The sequence below is a fragment of the Oncorhynchus kisutch genome, linkage group LG8, assembly GCF_002021735.2.
Source record: "Oncorhynchus kisutch isolate 150728-3 linkage group LG8, Okis_V2, whole genome shotgun sequence".
NCBI classification, from domain to species: domain Eukaryota; kingdom Metazoa; phylum Chordata; class Actinopteri; order Salmoniformes; family Salmonidae; genus Oncorhynchus; species Oncorhynchus kisutch.
This window is the reverse complement of record NC_034181.2, coordinates 60,726,419-60,750,421: the sequence shown is the minus strand read 5'-3', so window position 1 is coordinate 60,750,421 and position 24,003 is coordinate 60,726,419. Positions and strand designations below refer to the sequence as shown.

The window sequence follows — 24,003 nt, the reverse complement described above, 5'->3', positions numbered from 1 at the left end:
TGATATTTTCAGAGAAGAGAGTCAGCCCAATAATTGAACCCTGTGGCACCCCCATAGAGTAGCATAGTGTAAAACTCACTATAGAACAAGACATTTCGGCTAGACACCATACCTGGACGTTTTGGTGCCAAAGTTCCTTGACCTTTCAAAAGTTCCTTGTTCCTTTCAAAAGGAACTGTGTACAACTGTTTCATTCCAACTCTGTGTTTGGTCAGAGTCCAAGCGATGGTAGTCAGGCTGATGCTTTCCACATTACAATTTTGGTCTGAATTTCCCTCAGTTTTATTGCGTTGTCAGACCAATCCTACAATGGCAGCTCTTGGTCTTCACTGAGGAGCTTTCCTCTTCCCCCAGAGGGAGGAAGACGTTGCGTTCTTAAGAGGAACAAAAATACAACATATGTATTTGCATTGGGACTGGTGACCTACAGTTACTGTGGGACATAGCAACAGTAATGATGGGAGAAGCGCTTCTGAATTGCATTACACACCTGTTGGTTTGTTGAAAATTCCAGATAATGGAAGCCACGTTTGACTGTCTGAGATTAGGCTGGACTCTTTCACCAGCCTCTCTCAGTGATAGACCATGGTACTAGGCTGGACTCTTTCACCAGCCTCTCTCAGTGATAGACCATGGTATTAGGCTGGACTCTTTCACCAGCCTCTCTCAGTGATAGACCATGGTATTAGGCTGGACTCTTTCACCAGCCTCTCTCAGTGATAGACCATGGTTTATCACATGGTCTATGATGGTGGCTCTTATTTCATCAGTGACAGCAGCTCTTACTCCCCTTTGAACACCACCACGCATTCTTACTCCTCTCCCCCTACCTCTCTTTCTCCCTGGTCCTGGTCCAACTTCTCTTCTGCCTGGTCCAGCTACTCCTCTCCCTGGTCCAACTACTCCTCTACCTGGTCCAGCTACTCCTCTGCCTGGCCCAACTACTCCTCTGCCTGGTCCAGCTACTTCTCTGCCTGGTCCAGCTACTTCTCTGCCTGGTCCAGCTACTCCTCTGCCTGGTCCAATTACTCCTCTGCCTGGTCCAGCTACTCCTCTCCCTGGTCCAGCTACTCCTCTCCCTGGTCCAACTACTCATCTACCTGGTCCAGCTACTTCTCTGTCTGGTCCAACTACTCCTCTACCTGGTCCAGCTACTCATCTCCCTGGTCCAACTACTCCTCTGCCTGGTCCAGCTACTCCTCTGCCTGGTCCAACTACTTCTCTGCCTGGTCCAGCTACTCCTCTGCCTGGTCCAACTACTCCTCTGCCTGGTCCAGCTACTCCTCTGCCTGGTCCAGCTACTCCTCTGCATATGCCTGGACTAGCTAATCCTCTGCCTGGTCCAGCTACTCTTCTGCCTGGTCCAGCTACTTTTCTCCCTTGTCCAGCTACTCCTCTGCCTGGTCCATCTATTCCTCTGCCTGGTCCAGCTACTCCTCTCCCTGGTCCAGCTACTCCTCTACCTGGTCCAGCTACTACTCTGCCTGGTCCAGCTACTCCTCTGCCTGGTCCAGCTACTCCTCTGCCTGGTCCAGCTACTCCTCTGCCTGGTCCAGCTACTCCTCTGCCTGGTCCAACTACTCCTCTCCCTGGTCCAACTACTCCTCTTCCTGGTCCAGCTACTCCTCTCCCTGGTCCAGCTACACCTCTCCCTGGTCCAACTACTCCTCTGCCTGGTCCAGCTACTCCTCTGCCTGGTCCAACTACTCCTCTCCCTGGTCCAACTACTCCTCTTCCTGGTCCAGCTACTCCTCTCCCTGGTCCAGAACATTACATTTACATGCAATAAATGGACTTATGGACAATAGGTTTTGTCAGCCACAATGGTGGTAATGACGATAGATGCAATATGAAAATGAATGTTGTTTTTGTTATGTTATTAAAAGTTAAAGGACGACGTTATAACGAAAACATTGTAACTTTAAGAGTTTTCCCAATATGTGCCTGATGTTTGCATATTGTACGTTGTGTGGAAAATGTCCAGATCAAAGATAATGTTTTTGTAAAGATGAAATGTGAAGTTAGTTTTCTAAATTGGATCTGAGTAAAATCCAGAGTATGCCTCGTAACTTGGTACAGTCACGCCTGCTCCCGCTCTTCCTACCCCTCTCCCAGCCTGCTTGTCCAGCGCCCATGTCTCTGCCGGCTCGCCCAGGTGGGATGCCGGGTGGCGCCCCTAGAGGGGTGGGTACTGTCACACCTGTTCCCGCTCTTCCTCCCCCTGGCGCTCGAAGGCTCTCCAGGATTATGCAATCAAGCCACCATCAGTAGGCACACCTGCCTTTTCCCGTCACGCGCATCTGCGCTCATTGGACTCTGAATTCATTTACTTGTGTTATTGCCTTCCTTATATCTGTCTGTTCCCTAGCTCTGTTACCTGCTTCGGGATTGATGTTTGTCATATGTTCTTGTCATATGTTCTTTTACCCGTGTGCTGACGCTGTTCATTTTGTGTTCTCTGTCCGTTCCTGATTAAATGTTTGACTCCCCGTACTTGCTTCTCCTGTCTGGCGTCACTCCTTACAGGTACGCCCAGAGAATTGCCCTAAAGGCGGAACCGCCCATATCTGACCCAAAGGTATAAAACATGTGACTTAAGAATTAACATACGAGACTAAGTGACCCTGAGCTACAGCCAAGGTCTGAGTGGTCAGCAAACCCAAAACGCAACACGAGGTTGAAGAACCTTTTAACAACCTATGCTTACAGACGAGTAGCTGTATCTAAAGGGGATGAATTCAAGCAGGACCACCCGGTCACCACTCTCCAAGGAATCGTGTGTCTACACTGTTTTTCCCACGCTGGAATAATCCACACGGCTGAGGAAACAGAGGGCGAGGAAACAGAACACTAAGAGAAAGGACACTGACACCGTGAGGAGAAACAGAGAGTTACACCCGGTAACCGAAGATGGACCGTCATTAGAGAAGTCTGAATCCTGTCCACACAGAGACAGCCCATCAGAGACCTTCAACACGTAAATACATCATGTAACGGTTCTCTTTTGGTGAAGGAGAGTCGGACCAAAATGCGGCGTGTAGATTGCGATCCATGTTTAATAAACAAACGTAAAAACACGAATCAATACAAACACTACAAAACAAAGAACGTAAAGAAAACCGAAACAGTCCTATCTGGTGCAAACACAGAGACAGGAACAATCACCCACAAACACACAGTGAAACCCAGGCTACCTAAATATGGTTCCCAATCAGAGACAATGACTAACACCTGCCTCTGATTGAGAACCATATCAGGCCAGACATAGAAATAGACAAACTAGACATGAAACATAGAATGCCCACTCAGCTAACACCCTGACCAACCAAAACATAGAAATATACAAAGTAAACTATGGTCAGGGTGTGACACATCATTATATTCTGACCCATAAGAGCGGCAGTTAGGGGCAAGGTTAGGGTTAAAATAAGCATAGATGACAAATGCACCCAAGTGTGTTTTTCTCTCGTGTACTCTCTCTTTCTTTCTCTCTCTTTTGAAATCCCCATTTTGTGAAATACGTGTTATATGGTGTTGGCCCGCTAGGGACCTGTTCATCGCAAGTTCTAATCAATAGCCTAGACTGTATGTTTGTGTATGTGTATCTTATATTATCATTTTAGCTTTTTAGCAAATAAATAATTAACTCAATTGGTGTGGTATGGACTTATTTGGTGAGACTCGGGTTTGTGCAGATTCCTGGATCATGCGACGTTCAGAATGAGACTGTAGAGAAAATGCATTAATTGTCGACTGTTGTGAAATCGATTTTCTTGTCACGTCCTGACCTTAGTTCCTTTTTTATGTCTCTGTTTTAGTTTGGGGTGAGTTGGGGTGGGCATTCAATGTGTTGTTCTATATTTTGTATTTCTGTGTTTGGCCTGGTATGGTTCCAAATCAGAGGCAGCTGTTTATTGTTGTCTCTGATTGAGAACCATACTTAGGCAGCCTGTTTTCCCACTATGATTTGTGGGTAGTTGTTTTCCGTTTCTGTGTTTGCACCATACGGGGCTGTTTTGATTTTAATTTCTTTCCTGCACTTTGTTCTTTTGGTATTTTCTCGTGTTCTGAGTTATTAAAGTTATCATGGACACGTACCACGCTGCATTTTGGTCCGATCCTTCTTGTTCCTCATCTTTGAGTGAATTTGGGAAATAAAAACTCAATAAAGCTAAAACTTTCCCATGGAGCCCCAGGTTAATGAGTTAATAATTGCCTGAATCATTTAATCGCGTAATTATACACCGTTAATCATTCGACGAGTAGCAGTCCAGGTATGGTGTCTATCCAATATGTCTTGTTCTATAATGAGTTTTACACTATGCTACTCTACAACTCTTAATGAGGAACTCTTCCTCAATGTCAATCAACAAGAGTCCCCAGAGAGTGGCCATGCTGAGGCTATATGCATTCACCTGGTGCTATGTCATATAATATTCCTGTGTAGAACATTTTCTGTATGCACACAGTGTCCTGCTTTGCCTGACCGTGCCATTGTAACCAGACAGTGTGAGACCCCCTGAAAAACTCAATGTCCCCCTCTGTTATTAACATTATTTCCCCTTAGGCTGGGGAAATAGATATTGAATTTGGCAATTGAAGAACTAGCTGTGTGTGTGTGTGTTGAAGTGTGTTCTTGGTAGTGTCAGTATTTTCAATTATGAAAAGCTGTTGAGGGAAAAAAAAATCTAATTATGGCCTACCCATTTGTATCGTTTGCAATTTGTGTAAGATTAGAGCTGGTCACCCCCCTCCTTTCCTTTTCTTAATTGGTATTTTTTATGTGAAATGTGAAAAAGTCAGTACCTTCCTCTTTAGTAAGATTATGAAAGTCACAATTTCCGGAGAGCCAAATAGCCCCTTGTAATCTGAGAGAATATTTAATTAGCCAAAGCTTCTTGGAGTTCTCCGTCTTTCTCTGTCTCTGTCTCTCTTCCTCTCCCTCAAATTGAATCAAAATAAAATCAAATTCCATTGGTCGCATACACATATTTAGCAGATGTTATTGCGGGTGTAGCGAAATGCTTGCGTTCCTAGCTCCAACAGTACAGTAATATCTGACTATATATACAGTTGAAGTCGAAGGTTTACATATACTTAGGTTGGAGTCATTAAAACTCGTTTTGCAACCACTCCACAAATTTCTTGTTAACAAACTATAGTTTTGGTAAGTTGGTTAGGACATCTACTTTGTGCATGACACAAGTCATTTTTCCAACAATTGTGTACAGACAGATTATTTCATTTATAATTCACTGTATCACAATTCCAGTGGGTCCAAAGTTTACATACACAAAGTTGACTGTGCCTTTAAACAGCTTAGAAAATTCCAGAAAATGATGTCATGGCTTTAGAATCTTCTTATAGGCTAATTGACATCATTTGAGTTAATTGGAGGTGTACCTGGAGATGTATTTCAGTGCCTCTTTGCTTGACATCATGGGAAAATCAAAAGAAATCTGCCAAGACCCCAGAAAAAAATTGTAGACCTCCACAAGTCTGGTTCATCCTTGGGAGCCATTTCCAAACACCTGAAGGTACCACGTTTATCTATACAAACAATAGTACGCAAGTATAAACACCATGGGACCACACAGCTGTCATACCACTCAGGAAGGAGACGTGTTTTGTCTCCTAGAGATTAACGTACTTTGGTGCGAAAAGTGCAAATCAATCCCAGAACAACAGCAAAGGACCTTGTGAAGATGCTGGAGGAAACGGGTACAAAAGTATCTATATCCACAGTAAAGCAAGTCCTATATCGACATAACCTGAAAGGCCGCTCAGCAAGGAAGAAGCCACTGCTCCAAAACCATCATAAAAAAACAGACTACAGTTTGCAACTGCACATGGGGACAAAGATCATACTTTTTGGACAAATGTCCTCTGGTCTGATGAAACAAATGACCATCGTTATGTTTCGAGGAAAAAGGGGGAGGCTTGCAAGCCGAAGAACACCATCCCAACCGTGAAGCACGGGGGTGGCAGCATCATGTTGTGGGGGGTGTTTTGCTGCAGGAGGGACTGGTGCACTTCACAAAATAGATGGCTTGGAGTGTATGTAAACTTCTGACCCACTGGGAATGTGATGAAAGAAATAAAAGCTGAAATAAATCATTTTCTCTACCATTATTCTGACATTTCACATTCTTAAAATAAAGTGGTGATCCTATCTGACCTAAAACAGGACATTTGGGGATTAAATGTCAGGAATTGTGAAACTGAGTTTAAATGTATTTGGCTAAGGTGTATGCACACTTCTGACTTCAACTGTATATAAATACACACAGTATATGTGATGGGATGTATAGACATTATGGACAGACAGTATGTGGATAGAGTACACTATATATACATAAGTATGTGGACCCCCCTTCAAATTAGTGGATTCGGCTATTTCAACCACACCTTTGCTGACAGGTGTATAAAATTGAGCACACAGCCATGCAATCTCCATAGACAAACATTGGCAGTAGAATGGCCCATACTGAAGAGCTCAGTGACTTCTAATGTGGTACCGTCATAGGATGCCGCCTTTCCAACAAGTCAGTTCGTCAAGTGTCTGCCCTGCTAGAGCTGCCCCGGTCAACTGTAAGTGCTGTTATTGTGAAGTGGAATCGTCTAGGAGCAACAACGGCTCAGCCACAAAGTGGTAGGCCACATAAGCTCACAGAACGGGACTGCAGAGTGCTGAGGCGCCTAGCATTTAAAAATCGTCTGTCCTCGGTTGCAACAATCACTACCGAGTTCCAAACTGCCTCTGGAAGCAACGTCACCACAAGAACTGTTCATCGGGAGCTTAATGAAATTGGTTTCCATGACCGAGCAGCCTCACACAAGCCTAAGATCACAATGCGCAAAGCCAATCGTCGGCTGGAGTGGTGTAAAGCTCACCGTCATTGGACTCTGGAGCAGTGGAAACGCGTTCTCTGGAATGATGAATCATGCTTCACCAACCGACAGTCCGACAGACAAATCTTGGTTTGGCGGATGCCAGGAGAGCGCTTCCTGCCCGAATGCATAGTTCCAACTGTAACATTTGGTGGAGGAGGCTGTTTTTCATGGTTAGGCCCCTTAATTCCAGGAAGGGAAATCTTAAAGCTACAATGACATTCTAGATCATTCTGTGCTTCCAACTTTGTGGCAACAGTTTGGGGAAGGTCCTTTCCTGTTTCAGCATGACAATGCCCCCGTGCATGAAGAAAGGTCAATACAGAAATGGTTTCTTGAGATCGGTGTGGAAGAACTTGACTGGTGTGCACAGAGTCCTGACTTCAACCCCATCAAACACCTTTAGGATAAATTGGAACACTGACTGCGAGCCAGGCCTAATTTCCCAACATCAGTGCCTGACCTCACTAATGCTCTTGTGGCTGAATGGAAGCAAGTCCCCGCAGCAATGTTCCAACATCTAGTGGAAACCCTTCCCAGAAGACTGGAGGTTGTTATAGCAGCAAATGGGGGACCAACTCCATATTAATGCCCATCATTTTGGAATGAGATGTTGGACGAACAGGTGTCAACATACTTTTGGTCATGTAGTGTATTTAGTATATCTGAAGAATATGTAGCATAGAAAAGTATATGTACAGCAATAGTTTAATAGGATGGACTTGACTAGAATACAGTATATACATATAAAATGGGTAAAACAATATGTAAACATTATTAAAGTGACCAGTGTTCCATTATTAAAGTGACTAGTGTACCATGCCTATTTACATGGGGTAGCAGCCTCTAAGGTGCAGGGTTGAGTAACCGGGTGGTAGCCGACTAGTGACAGTGAATAAGTTCAGGGCAGGGTACTGGGTGGAGTGATGGCTATTTAACAGTCTGACAGCCTTGAGATAGAGGCTGTTTTTCAGTTCTCTCGGTCCCAGTACTGACCTCGTCTTCTAGATGGTAGCGGGGTGAATAGACCGTCAATCGGGTGGCTGAGGTCCTTGATGATCTTCTTGGCCTTCCTGTGACCGGTGTTGTAGATGTCCTGGAGGGCAGGCAGTGTACCCCTGGTGATGCGTTGGGCTGACCACCCTGCCCTCTGGAAAGCCCTGTGACCAAGCCAGATTTCTTCCGCCTTCTGAGGTTAAAGAGGCTCTGTTGAGCCTTCTTCACCACACTGTCTGTGTGGGTGGACAAGTTCAGATTGTCAGTGATCTGTACGCCAATGAACTTAAAGCTTTTCACCTTCTCCACTGCGACCTCGTAGATGTGGATGGGGGCGTGCTCTTTCTGCTGTCTCCTGAAGTCCACAATCAGCTCCTTTGTTTTGTTAAGGGTCAGATTATTTTCCTGACACCACACTCCGAGGGCCTTCACCTCCTCCCTGTAGGCTGTCTCGTCGTTGTTGGTAATCTGGCCTACCACTGTTGTGTCGTCTGCAAACTTGATGATTGAGTTGTAGGCATGCGTGGCCACTCAGTCATGGGTGAACAGGGAGTACAGGAGGGGGGTGAGCATGCACCCTTGTAGGGCCCCTGTGTTGAGGATCAGGGTAATGGATTTGTTGTTTCCTACCTTCACCACCTGGGGGCAGCCCGTCAGGAAGTCCAGGACCCAGTTGCACAGGGCGGGGTTCAGACCTAGGGCCCCGGGCTTAATGATGAGCTTGGAGGGTAATATTGTGAAGATTGAGCTTTAGTCAATGAACAGTGTTCTTATATTGGTATTCCTCTAGTGCGGAGGAATACATCTCTCTCTCTCTCTCTCTCTCTCTCTCTCTCTCTCTCTCTCTCTCACACACACACACTATTTCACTCCCTCTGTCTCTCTCTCTCTCTCTCTCTCTCACACACACACACACTATTTCACTCCCTCTGTCTCTCTCTCTCTCCATCAGCTGTGCTGTAAAGTAACTGTGTTCCCGGGAGAACAGGGACTCCTGTAGTTAGCGTGTAGTACTGGGAGTAGAGAGAATGAGAAAGCCCCCTTCTTCCTAGACTGGTAGAGACAGTAATTGTGCCTGTGTTCCCTCTGTCAGCAGTAAGCCGGGAAGAGAGGATAGAGGGAGCCAGGTGCTGATTGGGGTCACGCTAAGCACCCTCGCTAACAACGTCCGGAAGAGGGGAAGAAACAGCTAGGTGACAAGCAGAGAATGTGCAGTAATTTATTCAGAACCAGTTAAAAGTGTGGCCCTGTCGATTCGTGGTCCTGTCAAAAGTTTTGCGTTGGCTCTTCCCGAGAGCCCTAAATTTGGCTCTGATCTCATGCGTGATTTACAGCACGGCCCCTGGAGTCTGTTGCACATAAGCCAATTAATGGAAAGAGACTCTTCACCTGTCACGTGTGGTCATCTCTCTTCTGATCCCAGGTCAGCCAGCGGATTAGGTCACTGAGCTCTCTATTAACTCTTTCAGGCTGTCTTTGTACTTGTTGTCGCTGTTGGGCTTTTTGTTTCTCTCAGGCTAGACTCCAGTCATACTAGGCTAGCTGAGGAACTGCACTCTCAGTGTCAAGGTCTATTTGAAGTCATTCTTAGCATCTACTTCATTTGGAGTTCATTAATCAGTGTTCCCAGTAGATAGATTCCCTACCGTTGCCCTCACCATATTCATGTTGTTATGCTTTATTGAACCATCATTCAATTATCGCAGACAGCTTTCCAATGAATGAAGACAAACAATTGTCATGTACCAGCATTTCGTCGTTCGGATAACTCATCTATTGTAATGACCATTATTTGCGTGTGCGGATGTTTCTGTCTCTGGATGGTCATATTGGAAGTTGGCCATTAGCCTTCTGATTTATTATGGAGTTAATGCTTTCTTCCTGCTGTGCTTTTCATATCACCCCTGTTCCCCTCTTGTCTTTTTCCCAATAAATTCTGGATATGTTATAGCAACCATTAGAAACTCTCAATGAACCACGGACACTCAAGTGCAGCAGGATCGTTATGTGCGGTTTCTGAAAATATCCCAGCTTCGTATTTCCTCTCTGTCTTTATTCTATAGATGTGGTACTCTTTTTCTTTATTTCTTTCTGTCTCTGTCCCTTTAAATTCCACTGATTTATGCAATTGCTGCCTGTTTTTTTTCTTCTCCCTGTTCCAGATTTTGTTATTAGTCTGTTTCCATAACAACCTCAGGGCCATTTCTTACGCTGTGGGTTTTGTCTCAATCCTGCTCTGCTGCTCCGTTCTTATTTTTCTCGGGACTTTCTCTCCCGTGTTCTAAATTGCTCCCTTGTCCCCCCCTCTGTCTTGTCCCCTCCCCTTCTCAGTGTTCCTCTACTCCCCTCCCTGTCTAAATGACTCTGTTGCCACATTCTTCTTCTGTATTGCCTCTTTAACATTTTCAATGATCTGAAAAGCAGTTTTCAAATCTATAATAAGTTAGAGTACATAAAAAACAGTGGCGACAGCAATGACAATGGTGTTCGGGTGGCAGTATTTGCTTTTATTTAACTAGAGGACAGTTGCAGTTATAGAACTGAAGGTCTGTGAGTGCAATGTGCTCAATGTGTCTTAAGCCATGCTGCCACATATTTCGCTGTCATTAGATTTTTAACATTTATTTCCCAAAGGGACCTGATCATTTGGTTCAACCTTATTTTCCTTTCCATTAGTATATTCTGGTACCTGGTATTTCCCAATAGTAAAAACATGATAATAACCTATGAATAAATTGCTTGCTTCACTTTGCGATACATGACAACAAGCACCACTAGGCACCATTTGGTAGCAGGTGGGAGGTTACCAATCGTATTGGATTTTCCTGGGCAAGCAGGTATTCTGGTGTCTGCCTTTATGAGTGGGCATCACTGGGCACATCTCAGGCATGTGGTGCCTGGTGGTAAGTGACTGTCTCTGTCTTGTTTCCCAGACAGACACATAATCAGGTGAGAGGTAATCTAAGGGGACATTGTTTATCTCAGACTAGAGTACTGTTATTTTCCTTTTGCAGACGGAACACGGTTGATTGTAATTGGCGGTTGTGCGGCATAACCGACCTTGCTGCCTTATCCTAGTTGGCTATTGTGAGTTTTAGGATCACTTAGGTGAAAGTGTATCATGCATTCTCTCTCTCTCTCTCTCTCTCTCTCTCTCTCTCTCTCTTGCACTTGTCCATGTTTCGCTTGTCAATCTCTCGATCTCCATCTTGATCACGATCTCACTCTCTCTCTCTAGCTCTCTCTCTCTTTCTCTCTCTCTCTCTCTCTCTCCCTCTCTCTCTCTCTCTCTCTCTCTCTCTCTCTCTCTCTCTCTCTCTCTGTCTCTCTCTCTCTCTCTCTCTCTCTCTCTCTCTCTCTCTCTCTCTCTCTCACACTCTCACTCTCTTCCTCTTTCCCCCTGTTTCTCTCTCATGATTCTCTGTTTCTTTTTCCTCTTCTCCCATCCACCCTGTTTCTCACTCTCTGATTCCCCCCGTCTCTCTTTGACTGGTATAAATAGCTGGCAGGCTGTCAGAGAGGGAACCAGAATGACAGCGTCTTGGGCTCTTTGATTCCCCCGGTGATTGGCCCTTTCATAGCCCCTGACAGAACACCTGCTTTCCTCTACCTGACAGCTGCAGTATGGAAGGAGAGAGATGGAGAGAAAGAGAGAGCCAGAGAGAAAAAGAGAGCCGGAGAGAAAGAGAGAGCCAGAGAGAAAAAGAGAGCCAGAGAGAAAAGAGAGAGAGAGACAGAGAGCCTAGAGAGAAAATCGTTGAGAATCATTGGGTAGAAGGAACAGGGGAGAGATGGATAAAGGGAATCTAAGACTGGAAGAGGGACATAATAAGAGAGACATGATCTGTTATAATGTGGCTGTTTGTGAAAACATCCCTGCGGTGTTCCACCTGCAAGTGTTCTGCAACTGAAAGAGCCTCTGCATGGTGCATCTTTCTGTGTGTGTGTGTGTGTGTGTGTGTGTGTGTGTGTGTGTGTGTGTGTGTGTGTGTGTGTGTGTGTGTGTGTGTGTGTGTGTGTGTGTGTGTGCGTGTGTGTGTGTGTGTATGTGTGCGTGTGTGTGTGTGTGTGTGCGTGCGTGTGTGTGTGTGCGTGTGTGCGATTTCTATTGTGATTGCTGTTTTCAGTCAATGCATTAAGGAAAAACACTCAACACATAATTTGCTAATTGTGACTGAAACGCTCTAAAGCGTTGTGCCATCTAAATGTGACAAGTAGTATCGGGTATTACAACACATTAGCATCCTTTAGCATGGCTTTACGTGAAATTTGACTAATGGCTGATGATTGTATTGTCATGTAGCCTAATGGCTTTCTGAGCTTAGTGATTGGTTCATGTACATCATAGCCTTATGATAGTGTTATGATACTGTCCAGTATTGTATGGTTATTCTGTTTCTGAAAGCCGAACATCTCTCAATCCTCATTGTATTTCTTTTCAATGGATACTCAGATTACCCTCTGTTTAGGAATAAGGCTCTGGGTTAGGACTCTGACTCTGTGAGTGTGTTAGTTAATATCTATAATAATAACAACATACAGTGCATTGCAAAAGTATTCGTCCCCCGTGGCGTTTTTTCCTATTATGTTGCATTACAACCTGTAATTTAAATATATTTTTATTGGGATTTTTTCACTCCTGACCTTAGATATCTCTTCTATATATTTTGGTTAGGTCAGGGTGTGACTAGGGTGGGTACTCTAGTGTTGTATGTCTAGGGTTTTGTATGTCTAGGGATTTTTGTATTTCTATGTTGGCCTGATATGGTTCCCAATCAGAGACAGCTGTTTATCGTTGTCTCTGATTGGGGATCATATTTAGGCAGCCCTGTTTCCCACGTTCTGGTGCGGGATCTTGTCTACAGTTAGGTGCCTGTGTGCACACCAGTAGAGTCACGTTTCGTTTGGTTGGTTGTTTGTTGTTTTTGTTAGGTCTTTAAGTTGATTCAAATTATGTGGAACTCTACTCACGCTGTGCCTTGGTCTCCTCTTTACGACCAACGTGACAGATTTCATGTAATGGACATGCACAAAATAGTCCAAATTGGTGAAGTGAAATTTTAAAAATTACTTGTAAAATAAAAACAATTTGAATAGTGGTGCGTGAGTATGTATTCACCCACTTTGCTATGAAGCCCCTAAATAAGATCTGGTACAACCAATTCAAATCAAATCAAATGTATTTATATAGCCCTTCGTACATCAGCTGATATCTCAAAGTGCTGTACAGAAACCCTGCCTAAAACCCCTTACAGCAAGCAATGCAGGTGTAGAAGCACGGTGGCTAGGAAAAACTCCATAGAAAGGCCAGACCCTAGGAAGAAACCTAGAGAGGAACCAGGTTATGTGGGGTGGCCGGTCCTGGCTGTGCCGGGTGGAGATTATAACAGAACATGGCCAAGATGTTCAAATGTTCATAAATTACCAGCATGGTCAAATAATAATAATCACAGGCAGAACAGTTGAAACTGGAGCAGCAGCACGGCCAGGTGGACTGGGGACAGTCATCATGTTAGGTAGTCCTGAGGCATGGTCCTAGGACTCAGGTCCTCCGAGAGAGAGAAAGAAATAGAGAATTAGAGAGAGCATACTTAAATTCACACAGGACACCGGATAGGACAGGAGAGGTACTCCAGATATAACAAACTGACCCTAGCCCTCCGACACATAAACTACTGCAGCATAAAAACTGGTGGCTGAGACAGGAGGGGTCAGGAGACACTGTGGCCCCATCCGATGACACCCCCGGACAGGGCCAAACAGGAAGGACGTATACCCCACCCACTTTGCCAAAGCACAGCCCCCACACCACTAGAGGGATATCTTCAACCACAAACTTACCATCCTGAGACAAGGCCGAGTATAGTCCACAAAGATCTCCGCCACGGCACAACCCAACTACCTTCAGAAGTCACATAATTAGTTAAATAAAGTACACCTGTGAGCAATCTAAGTGTCACATCATCTCAGTATATATACACCTGTTCTGAAAGGCCCCAGAGTCTGCAACACCACTAAGCAAGGGGCACCACCAAGCAAGCAGCACCATGAAGACCAAGCTCTCCAAACAGGTCAGGTACAAAGTTGTGGAGAAGTACAGATCAGGGTTGGGTTATAAAAAAGAAAAATATCAGAAACTTTGAACATCCCACGGAGCACCATTGAATCCATTAATAAAAATGGAAAGAATATGGCACCATAGAAAACCTGGCAAAAGAGAGGGCATTAATCAGAGAGGCAACAAAGAGACCCAAGGTAACCCTGAAAGAGATGCAAAGCTCCACAGTGAAGATTGGAGTATCTGTCCATAGGACCACTTTAAGCCGTACACTCCACAGAGCTGGGCTTCATGGAAGAGTGGCCAGAAAAAGCCATTGCTTATAATAAAATTAAATGGTGTTCGCCAAAAGGCATGTGGGAGACTCCCCAAACATATGGAAGAAGGTACTCTGGACAGATGAGACTAACATTGAGCTTTTTGGCCATCAAGGAAAATGCTGTCTGGAGTGAACCCAACACCGCGCATCACCCCGAGAACAGCATCCCCACAGTGAAGCATGGTGGTGGCAGCATCATGCTGTGGGGTTGTTTTTCATAGGCAGGGACTGGGAAGCTGGTCAGAATTTGAAGGAATGATGGGATGGTGCTAAATGCAGAGAAATTCTTGAGGGAAACCTGTTTCAGTCTTCCAGAGATTTGAGACTAGGACTTAGGTTCACCTTCCAGCAGGACAATGACCCTAAGCATACTGCTAAAGCAACACTCAACTGGTATAAGGGGAAACATTTAAATGTCTTGGAATGACCTAGTCAAAGCCTAGACCTCAATCCTATTGAGAATCTGTGGTATGACTTAAAGATTGCTGTACACCAGCGGAACCCATCCAACTTGAAGGAGATGGAGCAGTTTTGCCTTAAAGAATGGGCAAAAATTCCAGTGGCTAGATGTGCCAAGCTTATAGAGACATACCCCAAGAGACTTGCAGCTGTAATTGCTGCAGAAGGAGACTCTACAAAGTATTGACTTTGGGGGGGGGATAGTTATACACGCTCAAGTTTTCAGTTTTTTGTCTGACTTGTTTGTTTCACTATAAAAAATATGTTGCATCTTCAAGGTGGTAGGCATGTTGTGTAAATCAAATGCTACAATTCTAGGTTGTAAGGCAACAAAATAAGAAAAATGGCAAGGGAAGTGAATACTTTCGTAAGCCACTGTACAACATATAATGCAGTGCCTTGTGAAAGTCTACACACCCCTTGTACGGCCTTCACAGTTTGCTGCCTTAAAGCCCAAAATTATATTTTTTACCTACAGATCTACAAAACCTACTCCATTCTATTTAATCAAATAAATCATGAAGATGTGTTGATTGCATATGTCTTCACATGCAAGATTTAATGAGACTGAATTAGATTCTACCAGCTTTGCACAACACTTTGCACAACATACTGTACATCCATTGTTTCTGTCTCGGATTTTCAAGCAAATTTAAGTCATGACTGAGACTGGACTAGTCAGTCATTATAATGTGTCTAATTGTCCACCTGAAAAATATAAACTCTATCCCAGGGTTAAGTTTTCAGAAGACTGAGGCGGCTTTTCATTAATGACGGATTTGGATCAAATCCAAACCCTCTGTATTGGCAAGTATTGTGGTGGCAGCATCATGTTATGGGTATGCTTGTCATCGTCAGGGATTGGGGAGTTTTTTTAGGATCAAAAGAAATATGAAAGCAGCATTCTGAAAACCTAACCCTTGAATAGTTTTATTTTTCTGGGGGACAATTACACACATTTTAATACCAAAGCCACACCAGAATGACTAAAGAGGTGTTGAGTGTTCCAGAGTAGTCCAGTCTCAGTCCTGACTTAAATCGACTTGAAATACAGAGACATGGTTTGAATATATATCTGTCCATCAATGATTCCCAACCAAATTAACTGAGCTTGAGCAATTTTCACAAAAATAAGGTATAAATGTTGCCCTAAGAGTTGTGCAAGGTTGGTTGAATCTTATTAAAAATGATTAAAAACTGTAATGGCTGCCAAAGGTGCTTCCACCAAGTATGTTTTGTAATTTTTTAAATTATTATTATTATTATTATTATTATGTTTCTTTCACTTTTAAAATGTGGAGTAGGTTGTGTAGATCGGTAGGGGATAAAAAAAAATGTAATCCCTTTTTCGATTTTATTTTAGGGCAGTAAAATGTGAAAAATGTGCAAGGGGTGTGTAGACTTTCACTAGGTATATGCCACTTAGCAGTTGTTTTTATCCAATGTGACTTACAGTCACGTGTGCATACATTTTCCATACGGGTGGTCCCAGGAATCAAACCTACTATACTTACATTGCAAGCGCCATGCTCTACTAACTGAGCTACAGAGGACCAATCTCTACCACTCCTCTACAGGTCCAGACTGGTACCTGATACGGGTGGAGCTGACGGTGACTGATGTGAATGACAATGTTCCGGAATGGACCATGGTTCCCTCCCCCTACCTGGCAGTGGTATCTCCCAATGCCTTGGCCGGGTCACTGGTCTACAAGCTCCACGCCCAGGACGGAGACGAGGGCAACAACGGGGAGGTGGAATACTTCCTGTCTGATGGTAGGTGCTTCCTGTCCAGGGATTGAGTACAATTTCATTGAGTACATTTGCAGAGTTGTAATAGAAAGAGAAAAAAACATGATTTTATATGGTTTTAGTCAGTTTTATACATGTTTTATACTTCTAATCTTTCATCTCATTAAGATAAGCATGTGTCTTATCTTATGTCATATGTTGTGTACAATTGCGGAAGTTTTCGGCAGAATGAAATTGCCAGTGGGTGGGATTACATGTGTGAGTCTGTGCGTCAATGGCTCTAATATTAGATTCCATCTGCACTTTCTTTTCAATGCATTTTAAAAGGTTCATTATTGCTGTGCAGCTGTCTTATTACATACAGTAAAATCACCTTGACTCATTAAATCAATCAATCCCTCTAATATTGAACATGCTGGACGTTCTGTTCCACGAATGAATGACAGAAAAATACATTTGTTGTGGCCTGGCTGGTCTAGCAGTAATACTGCAGCCTCCCTACACATGTCAGCATAGGTTGGCTTACTGCCCTTTAACACCACATCTCGCAGTTGTTCCCCACTGTCATCCTATCTCTCTTTATATAGTCAGGAAACACCTTCAAATATATATTTTGAAAAATAAACTCCTCTGTTGTCTCCTAACTGCAGGTGGTGACGGGCGTTTCGAGGTGGACAGAAAGAGTGGTCATGTCCGGACTACGGGGCTGCCACTTCAGAGGGACAAAGAGTACCTGTTGACAGTGGTGGCTGCTGACCGGCTGGGTAGCCGTAGTCCCCCGGTGGTAGTGTCAGTCATCGCAGGAGCCAGAGCGCCACAGTTCTCCAACGCATCCTTTACTATTTCACTACCTGAGAACACACCAGAGAGACAGCCGTGAGTACCACAAACACGCGCACACACACACACACACACACACACACACACACACACACACACACACACACACACACACACACACACACACACATATGCAAAGTCATACATACACCCATACAAAGCAGAGGAGGCTGGTGGGAGGGGCTATAGGAGGACAGGCTCATTCTAATGGCTGGAATGGAATCAATGAATCAATGAGTTTCCATATAGTTGACACCACTTCGTTAATTCCATTCCAGCCATTAGAATGAGCCCGTCCTCCTATAGCTCCTCCCACCAGCCTCCTCTGAGTCTCACACACACAAAGTACACGCACACTTGCGCGCACACTCACGGACGCATGCACACCTCCATGTACGCACACACATTGTCACGGATCCCTCCAGAACTTTCTTCACGCACACCTGTCCCCTATTCCCACTGATTAGTATTTGTATATATGTGCCCTTTGGTTTCCCTTGGGCTGTCCGTTATTGTTACAATGTCCGTTGGTGCGTGTGAGTACCTGTGCTGGGCTTTCGTGCCCTTGTGGAATGCGCAGATGACTACGGGTCTCGTCACGTGTGATAATCATTGTACGCTTGTGTTATTTAATCGAGTGTCACTGGTGTGCGTACTGGTAGTGAAATAAGGTGCAGGAGAGCAGAGAGTTGTGAACAGGCACTTTATTGAGGCAGGAGCAAACAGCAGACGCAGCTATAGTTACAAAGTAAACATACTTCGTGAAAATAAACACGGAACATGGAAAACCAGCCTGGCGCGTCACATAAAACACGTAACACAAAACAATTCCACACGAGGCCATGGGGGGAACAGAGGAATATATATACACAATGTGATTAGGGAATGTAAACCAGGTGTGCGGGGAACAAGACAAAACAAATGGAACAATGAAAAATGGAGCGACGATGGCTAGAAGGCCGGTGACGTCGACCTCCAAATGCCGCCCGAACAAGGAGAGGAGCCGATTTCAGTGGAAGTCGTTGCATCGAGGAACTCCTCGCTCTTTTGTTTGGGTTTCAACCCTGTGTTTTGTCTGGTGTTTGTTTGTTCTTCGTCCCCGTGCCTTTACATGACACGCCGTGCTGAATAAAACCCCTATTACGGATTCCTGCGCCTGTCTCCCGAATCTTTGTTACCAGCGTGACTCACATGTACACACATGCATAGTCTCTCTCTCTCACACACACACACACACACACACACACACACACACACACATAGGCACGCTCACACACACACACTTACACACTTACACACTTACACACACACTCACACGCAAATACACACAGACACACAAACACACAAACAAACAATTTCACACATGCACACAAACATGGACAGTCACACACATAATGTAAACCAGAAGTTATGAAGGTCATGGTTTAAAAAAACAAGTTGGCATGAAAATAATTTGCTAGTATTCACAAATAATTTGAATACATAAATATAGTACCGATTGCCAATGATATGCACACATGATCACACTTTAACAGTAAACATGCACACACAAACTCAGACATTTTCATACAATAACCATTATGCACTCAGCCACAAGTTCACATCAGAGTCAGACATACATAGTTATTCAATATATATGACCAACGATTGTTTGTCACACAGACAGACAGACAGACAGACACGCACGCACGCACACACACACACACACACACACACACACACACACACACACACACACACACACACACACACACACACACACACACACACACACACACACACACACACACACACACACACACACACACGCACACACGCACACACACACTCTCACTATATTAAAGACTGGGCCGGTTACTGTAAAGGATTTGATCTTTGGCCTCCTGCCTCCTGTATTCTCTCCAATCGCTTCTCTATTTTGATTGACACGAACTTACATCACTCACCCATCAGTTGAAAGAGTAACATCTGTGGTGATTGTTCCTGCTGAGCGCCTGAGGGAACTCAAAAACCTTGAACATAACACCATTGCTGTTGTGGTACACATTACAGAAACCAGAAAACATTAGTCCTTCTCTACATTTCCCCTCTCTCTGTCTCATCACTAAACGGAATAGCCTTGCTAGATGTGTTCATCATCCTCTCTCTCTTTCTTTCTCTCTCTCTCTCTCTCTTACTTTCTCTCTCTCTCACTCTCTTTCTCTCTTCCTCATTCTCTCTCTTACTTTCTCTCACATTCTTTCTCTCTCTCTCTTTCACTCACACACTCTCTCTGTCTCTTTCTCTCTTCTGTCTCTCTCCCTCTCCCACCCCACCCCTCTCTCTCTCTCTCTCTCTCTCTCTCTCTCTCTCACACACACTCTCTTTCTCATTCTCTCTCTCTCTCTCTCCCTCCCTCTCCCCATCTCTCCCCCTCTCCCTCCCCCCTCTTTCTCTCTCTCTCCCTCTCCCTCTCCCTCTGACTCTCCCCCCTCTCCCCACCTCTCTCTCTCCCTCTGCCTCTCCCCCCTCTCTCCCCCCTCTCTCTCTCTCCCTCACTCTCCTTCTCTCTCTCTCTCCCTCCCTCTCCCCCATCTCTCCCCCTCTCACCCTCCCCCTCTCTCTCTCTCTCCCTCTCCCTCTGACTCTCCCCCCTCCCCCCTATCTCTCCCTCTGCCTCCCCCCCCTCTCTCTCTCTCTCTCTCTCTCTCTCTCTCTCTCTCTCTCTCTCTCTTCCCCCCCACTCTCTCCCTCTCTCTCTCCCCTCTCTCTCTCTCTCTCTCTCTCTCTCTCTCTCTCCCTCTGACTCTCCATCTCCCCCTTTCTCTCTCTCCCTCTTCCCTCTCTCTCTCTGCTCCCCCTCTGACTTTCTCTCCCCCCTCTCTCTCTCCCTCTCCCTCTGACTCTCCCTCTTCCCCCCTCTCTCTCTCTCTCTCCCTCTCCCTCTGACACTCCCTCTCCCCCCCCTCTCTCTCTCTCTCTCCCTCTGACTCTCTCCCTCTCCCCTCTCTCCCCCCTCTCTCTCCCCCCCCCCCTCTCTCTCTCTCTCTCTCTCTCTCTCTCTCTCTCTCTCTCTCTCTCTCCCTCTCCCCCCTCTCTCTCTCCCTCTCCCGCCCCCCCTCTCTCTCTCTCTCTCTCACCCCTCTCTCTCTCCCCCCTCCCTCTCTCTCACCCCCCCTCTCTCTTTCTCTCCCCCTCTCTCTCACTCTCTCCCCCCCTCTCTCTCTATCTCCCCCCCTCTCTCTCCCCCCCTCCCTCTCTCTCTTCCCCCCTCTCTCCCTCTCCCTCTCTCTCCCCCCCCTCTCTCTCTCCCTCTCCCCCCCCCTCTCTCTCTCCCTCTCCCTCTGACTCTCCCTCTCCCCCCCCCTCTCTCTCATTATTTCCAATGTATGTAGTTCTGTCCTTGAGCTGTTCTTGTCTATGAATGTTCTATATTATGTTGTGTTGTGTGTAGACCCCAGGAAGAGTAGCTGCTGCATGAGCATAAGCTAATGGAGATCCTAATAAATAAATAAATAATTCCCTTTCCTGCCCTGCTCTTCGGCAGCTTCCTGGCAACTCCAGCCGTGTCCTTCCAGAAGCAACCAATCAGCTACAGCCTGCTCATCAATCCCAGCAGTCTGTTCAGCATGCAGGCGGACACGGGGGAGATAACTCTGACCAGGACCATAGATTTTGAGATGGACCAGCACAGCTTCCTGCTCATGGTCAGGGCCAGCGAGGACCAGGACAGTCTGAGCAGTGCTGCTGAGGTGGGTCCATATAAAAGAGAGACAAGATCTGTTATAATGTGGCCGTTTGTGAAAACATCCCTGCGGTGTTCCACCTGCAAGTGTTCTGCAACTGAAAGAGCCTCTGCATGGTGCATCTTTCTGTTTATGACTGTGTGTGTGTGTGTGTGTATATATGGGTCCAGGCCGGCCTTGGAACCTATCTGTTTCTCACTCTCTCTCAACACAAACACACACACACACACACACACACACAAGCACGCACTGAATGTAAAGCCTCGCACAGGGTTCATTCTGATTAGGAATATCAATTAATAGAGCTGTGAAGATGCTTGGACAGAGAGAACACATGGGCAACGGCTACATGAACAAAAGGAACGGGAACATGTATGATGTTGGGTGGTCTAGTTTGTTGTCCCAGCCTTCACTGCTAATTCAACATGGTTGGGGGACCTGGGGGAGAGACTTGAGAATGGCTTCCAGTGTTTCTCTTCTGTGGTGCCCTGCCTCCGTTAACGTCAGCAGAAAGGCAGACATCTTCACTGCTCAGCCATCCACTGGTTCTTCCTGTCCTCAGGCACAACAGTAGAGCACAGAGCCAAACAACATGTGGGAACAAATATGAGGGGGAGAGAGAAAAGACTGGCAGCTGCTCCTAAAATCTGTCCAATCCTGTGAGCTTTATGTCCAGAGAGAGTCCTCAGTGACTGCCTAGAGTGGTTAATGAGGGAGGGAGGGAGGGAGGGAGGGAGGCTGGAGGAAGGGAGGGATGGAGGGAGACTGGAGGGAGGGGGTGGGACAGAGAGAGAGAGGGAGGGAGAGAGTGAGAGAGAGAGCAAGAGGGAGCAAGCAAGAGAGACAGACAGACCGACAGACAGACAGACAGACAGACAGACAGACAGACAGACAGACAGACAGACAGACAGACAGACAGACAGACAAAGAGAGAAAGGAAGAGAGAAGGAGGCTAGAAGGAGGGGAGAGAGGGAGGAAGATTCTGAAGGGAGGGAGGGAGAGGCAGAGGCTGGAGGGAGGGGAAGGGAGGAGGGAAAGAGAGATACAGAGAGGCAGGAGGGAGGTGAAGGAAGGAGGGAGAGAGATGTGCTGCTGCCCATGTTTGTGCCCTGCTCTGACTGCCCATGCTCCTGTCCTGCCCTGTCTAACCCTTGCTGGCCTTCCCATGCTCCTGTCCTGCCCTGTCTAACCCTTGCTGGCCTGTCCATGCTCCTGTCCTGCCCTGTCTAACCCTTGCTGGCCTGTCCATGCTCCTGTCTTGCCCTGTCTAACCCTTGCTGGCCTGTCCATGCTCCTGTCCTGCCCTGTCTAACCCTTGCTGGCCTGCCCATGCTCCTGTCCTGCCCTGTCTAACCCTTGCTGGCCTGTCCATGCTCCTGTCCTGCCCTGTCTAACCCTTGCTGGCCTGCCCATGCTCCTGTCCTGCCCTGTCTAACCCTTGCTGGCCTGTCCATGCTCCTGTCCTGCCCTGTCTAACCCTTGCTGGCCTGTCCATGCTCCTGTCCTGCCCTGTCTAACCCTTGCTGGCCTGCCCATGCTCCTGTCCTGCCCTGTCTAACCCTTGCTGGCCTGTCCATGCTCCTGTCCTGCCCTGTCTAACCCTTGCTGGCCTGCCCATGCTCCTGTCCTGCCCTGTCTAACCCTTGCTGGCCTGTCCATGCTCCTGTCCTGCCCTGTCTAACCCTTGCTGGCCTGTCCATGCTCCTGTCCTGCCCTGTCTAACCCTTGCTGGCCTGTCCATGCTCCTGTCCTGCCCTGTCTAACCCTTGCTGGCCTGCCCATGCTCCTGTCCTGCCCTGTCTAACCCTTGCTGGCCTGCCCATGCCACAGGGCACAGCTGTGAACTCTCATTACATACCTTCATAAAATGTAAATGCAATAAGTCAACGAGTCAAAGCTGCCTCCAAAGAGACTGAGTTGTGAAAAGGCCCCTGAACTTGGAATCTGCTTTGTTAATTTGCAGGCAGGTTCCAGGCGTTTCTCCTACTGCAGCGAATACTTTGTAGCACCATTAGTTACCTAACCAGCCAGTGACCTGCCCAGCCCCTCCACATCACGCCGCAGGGTCCTCGGCCTTACCAGAGCTGACTGGCTCTCACGTCAGATTCAGCCCTCTGTTTCATCACTGCACTGCCCAGCACAGCGCTCTCTCTCCTCTTCCCTCTCTCTCCTCACTTGCCATGGCTCGCATCTCCTCGGGGAGCTGCATGGGCAGAGCTCAAATTACTGTGCTTCTTCTAACAGAACAGTTGTATGCTTTGGCACAGTAGTCGTGGTGTGTGTTAAAGGGGGTCAGCTGATGTTCTCTCCAGTTCTTGTTGTTTTGTTCTTCTGAGAGCGTTCTGACTCTGATAAGCAGAAGAACACTCCGAGTGTTCTCCTCCTTAGCTGCACGCTCTGGACTGGAAGAGAACAGCGGTTAATGCAGGCAGGGAAGCTCTCCTTACCCCCCTAATGAATAGTAGAGCAGAGCCATACACTGTATGTCATGTCAGTGGTTCTCTCCTGGTAGTCACAGGAGGAAGTTAAGACTGCATTGTGTCTCACGGCTGGTATTGATTATGAGACCCTCTCACTGGATCGACAGTCGCCACGCTACAGGTCTCCGTCTGCTGGCTAGCTGGGTTATTAATTGGCCTGGGTAAGCAATCCTAGCCACTATGTAAATCTGTGAGGTTTGTGTCCCTCCGAGCCAGGATAGGGATGTGACTGCTGCTCACGGCAGATAGTGAGGAACAGGCGCTTACAAACGCACACCTTTGAGCACATGGCTAAGCGCTGACTGCACGGGTGTAATGAGGGATTGAAAGGTGTGGATTTAGAGGATTATGTTCATTTTGTGTGATTTTTTTTCTCTCTCTCTCTCTCTCTCTCTCTCTCTCTCTCTCTCTCTCTCTCTCTCCTCTCTCAATGACTGGTGTATCAGTGTGAATTACAGTGAGGAGGACGCTGTAATCCCCTGTT

The 24,003-nt window shown here is 46.3% G+C and overlaps 1 protein-coding gene across 1 annotated transcript in view; it reads left to right on the top strand.

The window, feature by feature from the left end:
- LOC116374865 (neural-cadherin) overlaps nucleotides 1-24,003 on the top strand; it is a 203,097-nt gene that overhangs the window by 79,908 nt on the left and 99,186 nt on the right. The window contains exons 2-4 of the mRNA XM_031830758.1: nucleotides 16,301-16,498; nucleotides 17,125-17,350; nucleotides 20,841-21,045. Of these exons, the coding sequence (XP_031686618.1) occupies nucleotides 16,301-16,498; nucleotides 17,125-17,350; nucleotides 20,841-21,045 (629 nt within the window). The remainder of the gene's footprint in view (nucleotides 1-16,300; nucleotides 16,499-17,124; nucleotides 17,351-20,840; nucleotides 21,046-24,003) is intronic.